The 5,302-nt window shown below is 42.6% G+C and overlaps 2 protein-coding genes across 2 annotated transcripts in view; both read right to left on the bottom strand.

The window, feature by feature from the left end:
- LOC118737159 (peroxidase) lies at nucleotides 1-2,436 on the bottom strand (the record flags this gene model as incomplete). The annotated part of the gene is given in 4 exon segments (XM_036467488.1): nucleotides 1-983; nucleotides 1,045-1,194; nucleotides 1,257-1,984; nucleotides 2,047-2,436. Coding segments are annotated over 4 exon segments (2,251 nt in total), but the record flags the coding sequence as incomplete, so codon positions are not given.
- Nucleotides 1-5,302, bottom strand: part of LOC118737160 (elongation of very long chain fatty acids protein AAEL008004) — a 157,768-nt gene that overhangs the window by 106,957 nt on the left and 45,509 nt on the right. The window lies entirely within an intron of this gene.

The raw sequence follows: 5,302 nt of genomic DNA on the forward strand, positions 1-5,302 counted from the left end.
AATGGAAATGCCTTTTGACTTAGTCTCAATGATGTTAGGTCCAGTCTCATCTGTTCCGACACTTCGTAATTCTATTGGTATGTTATTCACTACCGCTGTCGTGCGTCGTGTACTTTGCGGTCGTCGTGATGGATTCTTATCAAGCTTATTATTTATACCCTTGATTGGTTTTGCTGTCACAGTAGGTCGCTTCGCGGGCGAAACTTTCTGTCGAATGTCCAGTTTGTCGCTTATGTGAATCACTTCGCCAGGCACTTGAACGCCCGTCACAAAACTGTTGATGCCTGTGGCCACCAAGTTCGTATGGTCTGTTGGGCGTATGCGATTTGAAAACCCGGCCTTATTCTCTTTAACCACCTGCAATGAGACAGTCGGCGCGGTCTCGGTCATTTTGTTAGTAGTTATAATCTCGAAAACGCGGTCTGGTTCGTGTGCTGTATTTGTAGTAACGGTCGCGAAAGGATCTTGTTCGATCCACGGACTCAAGTCGAGGAGCGCCAATGCGCCTGTGCCGCACACTTGGCGCTCATTTCCTGCAATATCTGTAGGCAAGAATACATGCGGTTGCATGGTACCACCACCAACGGTACGACAAAGAACCTGCGCCAATGAAACCTGTCTAATTGATTGCAGTTGCGCAGGTGTGAACGAATTTTCAAAGCCGCCATTTTCATACCAGAAACGATCACCTTTGCGCGAATTGCTGAATTGCTGAGCAATGATGCAAGCGAATGTCGGACCTACGAGCCCGCCCACCACAGGACGTTCAGCTATACCGCCGACAAAAAGATCAATGTCGTGGACACTGCGATAGGCATGGCTAATGCGCTGCGCAGACTGTGGCCCAACGACATTGGCGAAGTCTTCCCAACTGTTTATGGGCGTGAGCCCACATGGTACACGCCACGAGGTGTAGGGTGGTACACCATGATCACGACCGCGTTGTATATTAATGGCCGCTAAATCCAAACCGAAGGGGAATCCTGTGAATTATGGAATAGATGTTGAATGATCTTTTGAAGCTGTTGTATGTGTGGCAGCTACCTGGGGTTTGAAAAAGATGATTAGTCAGCTCTGGTGTTATGAACTCATCACGCTTGAGCGCACGCTGGTTCACTAAGCCACGTAACAGGCGATGCAGCGAGCCCGGCGACCCAATGTCACCACGCTGGAATTCCTCGTGTAGGCTGACATCTAAAGAGATTGTAATATTTAGTTTTCCAAGCTTTGGACTATTTCTCTCCTTCAATACTTACTGTTTCGCATAAAATTGTGAAACCGGTCACAGCGCATGTAGGAATTTTGCACCAACGAATGTCCGAACCGAAATGCGGCTGCTGCAAATGAATTCGCTACAGTTGGATTCGTTTTGGGATCGTAGCCTTGGTAAAAGCCACTGCTCAGCAATTCTAAGTCAAACAATCTGCACACCTCGCGTCCCAACACAATCGGCAAGAACTCCCTGTAGGTAATGTGTTGAAACATGGCGCCTATTATGCGACGCGTTTCCTGATAAATCTTTTCGTCACTCCAGTGCAAGTTCATTTCACTCAATTCCATTGCAATGCGATTATGCTCCCCAACCCAGACGTGGTGTAATGCCAACAAGCCCGGCTGTTCGCCGCTGCGCCCATCACCAGCGCGTATGCACTGCGTGGCTATAGCGCCGCGATGACACACATCCTCCGCAGGATTACCGCGACCATACACCAACAGGCCATTGCGGAAGACCCGCGCATTGTCGGACGACTTGACGCTGTTCGAATAAATGGGCGAGGCGTCTATGTATGAGGTGGCTTGATTGGTTTGTTCGCGCCACGAAAGCACGCAGTCTCTGCGCTGTGCTGGCGCGGAGCGCAAAAATTCCAAGCAGCGCACCTTGAGCGGCGCCAACCAAGGATCATCCAACGGCACTTTGATGGGAAAGCAAGACGGGTGGAAATCGGTATTGCCGCAGCAGCTCGGCACCGAGCCATTGATCGACCTGTGAGAAAAATTAAAAGAATGCTGTGCGGAAAAACTATAGCAAGCAGTGAAACTACATACCTCGGTTGCGCTGTTGATGTCATATCGTGATCGAGCAGCTGTCCCCATTGCGCGGTCATCAGCGTTACAACAGCTTCACCATCACGCGCACCATGCACCAACAGACTGACGAAGCGCGAAGAGGCTAAAGCTCCACCCTCTACAGACAGCCGTATCGAGTCGACGCCATCGCCATACTCCGGTGGCAAAAAACGATTGAATGGCATTTGTGCGGCACCCCATCGTGGCCGACGTTTGCTGTTGCAAGTACCATCGTGTGTGCGGTAACGCGCCGAGGCGGGCATGCAGGTAGGCGGATCGCGTGGTGGACAAAGTCCTTCGAGCGCAGTGTGTCGCAGTGAAATCTTCGATGAGTGCGCCTGCCGTGCCAAGTCATTGAAGTATTTGTAGCTGCAACAATGAAGCGAATATGAAACGGCAGTCTACTTTTTTTCAATGAGAGGATCCTTTGCTACGGTCAATGTAAATATTTAATTTAAAAAATGCCTGCGAGTGTGCTTGCGCTTCGTTGCGTCTTCGACTCATCATTTGACATCGCTGTGACTGTTTCACTTGAAATGAATGGCAAACCTGGAGTTTGTCTGTATTTAAGCGCCCGACTTGCATTTAGTATGCGCCATGGTAAGTAGTTGGTTGGTATACCGTTAGCAACAACATTAATAGCCGCGTTGGAGCTGAGAAAGCGCAGCGGCGACGGATGTAATGGCAGTATGGCGGTTGAAACTTGCTTTGAACAAGTTCGAAAAGCTCACCTCTTGCCCGCACCATTTTGGTGCGGCTCATCACCCCATGCACCACTAATTGCCGGGTATGCGTTCCATTGCATGCCTAGGTGGCGACAATTGCCTACACCAAAATGTTTGCAGCAACAACTGGTGCGCAGCTGCAGAGTCAGAGTCAAGCTTAGCGTCATTAAAATTGCCGCGTTCACAGTCGAAGTCCAAATTCATAGGCGCTTCTTGCCTGCTGATGTATTCATTTGTGTCTATTTATTTAGTTATATTTATGACTTTTTTTGTTTGGGCTTTTTAATGATCTTTTTGGAAAAAGAAATGGAGAAAGTGGAAACGGCTTTTCATTTGCAATGCTACAAAGACAATTCATATGACAATAACAATAAAAAAATGCATAATGTTTTAACGGGTTCAACGCTGTGTCGCAGGGGCCGTACGATAATCGTGATGGTGCAACTTGCAACGTCAAGACTAGGGATGTTAATTTTTTCGCTCTTAACGATCCCGGGATCTAGATATTCAATACTTTTCAACAACTTAAATCGAAAAAAATTGCGTCTATATTGTTTGTGAAGCCCTCCATAAAATAAATAATAAAAAATGGGTTTGAAACCTACTTTTTTACTAAAAGAGGCCTTTTTATTTTTTCTCTCTGACGTTAAGATTTATTTGTAATTTCAAAGATTAGGTTAATTCCAAAAATTATTTAAAAAAGTCAATGCAATGAGAATAAAAATATGGGTACCAAATGAAAGAGGAAATTTCTTTAGAACTTAAAATAATTAAACTTTTTTGAATTGACAAGGATGAATAGGTAATTTTTTAAGCCGATAAAGCTAGAAGGACGAAATTCGAGGAAGTTATCGAGTTTATATAAGTCCTTAACATATAATTTTTTCAAAAACAAATATTGCAAAATTTCAAGGATAAAATTTTAAAAGGACATTTTAAATACTTACCAGTGATTATGCACCAAAAAATTGAATCTGTTTAAATTCTTCTGAATTTCCTCTTTAATGTGATACCCATACTTTTTTTATAGCCAATAATGGCCAAGAAAAGGAGTCTCTATTATTGTCATCAGTGCAAATTATAAATCCCGGGATTATTTGCCAAGAATCCCGTGATTTTCGGCACCTCATAAAGGCCGGGATCCCGGGATTAACATTCCTAGTCAAGACATTGACCAGCTTTGTACACACATCATATATGTACGTATATTTATGTGCGCTTACATACATACAATGTATACGTACATACATACTTACATATATCAGGTTACAAGCTTAATTTTTACAAGGCAATTCTGACAACTGTCTTTCACCTCACCACAGTCTTTCGAAAAACAAAAGTCTATTCTGGCAACTATCTTAAAAGTACTTTACTGTCTTTTGAAATAATAATTGAAAGATCTGCCAACGAGGAGGTCTTATTAGCGTTAGCCTTTTAAGTTTTTTCTTTAATAAATTAAATTTAAAAAGCATATACAAAACAATCAAAAGTAATAAATATAAGAAATTTAAATAAAAAATAATAAAAGATTAAAATATAGAAAAAAATAATAAATAAATTTAATTTAATTCAAAGATAATTTTTTTCTTTATTACTTAAATAAAAAAAATAAAAAAGTTCCACCGCCCGAGACTCGAACTCGTGATTTTTCGAACGGCACGCCTATGTTCTGGTCACTCGGCCAATGCGACTGTTGGAGCGTCGCGAGTTAAATGACATACAAGTGCTTTCTCTCAAAATATTTTTTCACCACTTTTTTGCTAGAATAACAAACGTCTTTCGAATCATCTTGCCATCGGTCTTTCATTTGTCTTACAAAAGACTATTTAGTGTCTAACTGCCATACCTAAACAAAAGCGTTGGGTGGAGCATTGTCTGACGCCTAGCGTTACCGCCGAAGTGCCATACCTAAACAACAGCGCCAACGCTACGTCAAGAAATGAGACCAACAACAAGCATGGGTTTGTTTGTGTGAAATACGGAGTTACCAGTTTCGCCGTTTTCTGCAGCCAACTTCACTTCCTAACGTCCTGTCAAAATCGGACTTTCCAACCGCTCAGAGTTGACGCCGCGTTATTTCGGTATGCTTCATACAAATTATATGGGCATGGGAAATTTTTGACAACCAGACAACGTTGACGCTTTTCTTTAGGTATGGCAGTTAGGCAGAATTGCCCTGTCAGTTTAAGTGCCTACATTTATTGGCGGGTTTACGTACTTTTCTTTGGTCCTTTAACATCTCAATACCAAATGAGAGGCTTTTTTACGTGCAACTTTCGAGTTCAAAAGAAAGTGATTGGTGCCACTAAGTAGAGTGTTGTAACAAAAGTCTTAAAAAAAGGTTAGTCTACTTAGCCGTTCGTATTCTCTGATCTGAAACTATACACATATGAATAAAAAATATGTGTACATAAGTATGCACAATACGTAATTTCAGAAATAAGAATCCTTCATAAAATTCATTACCGATTCAATAACGCTGTAGTTATAAATATTTATCAAAAGCAGCC

This window comes from Rhagoletis pomonella, unplaced genomic scaffold, assembly GCF_013731165.1.
Source record: "Rhagoletis pomonella isolate Grant_MI unplaced genomic scaffold, Rhpom_1.0 Rhpom_scaffold_00004, whole genome shotgun sequence".
NCBI lineage: Eukaryota > Metazoa > Arthropoda > Insecta > Diptera > Tephritidae > Rhagoletis > Rhagoletis pomonella.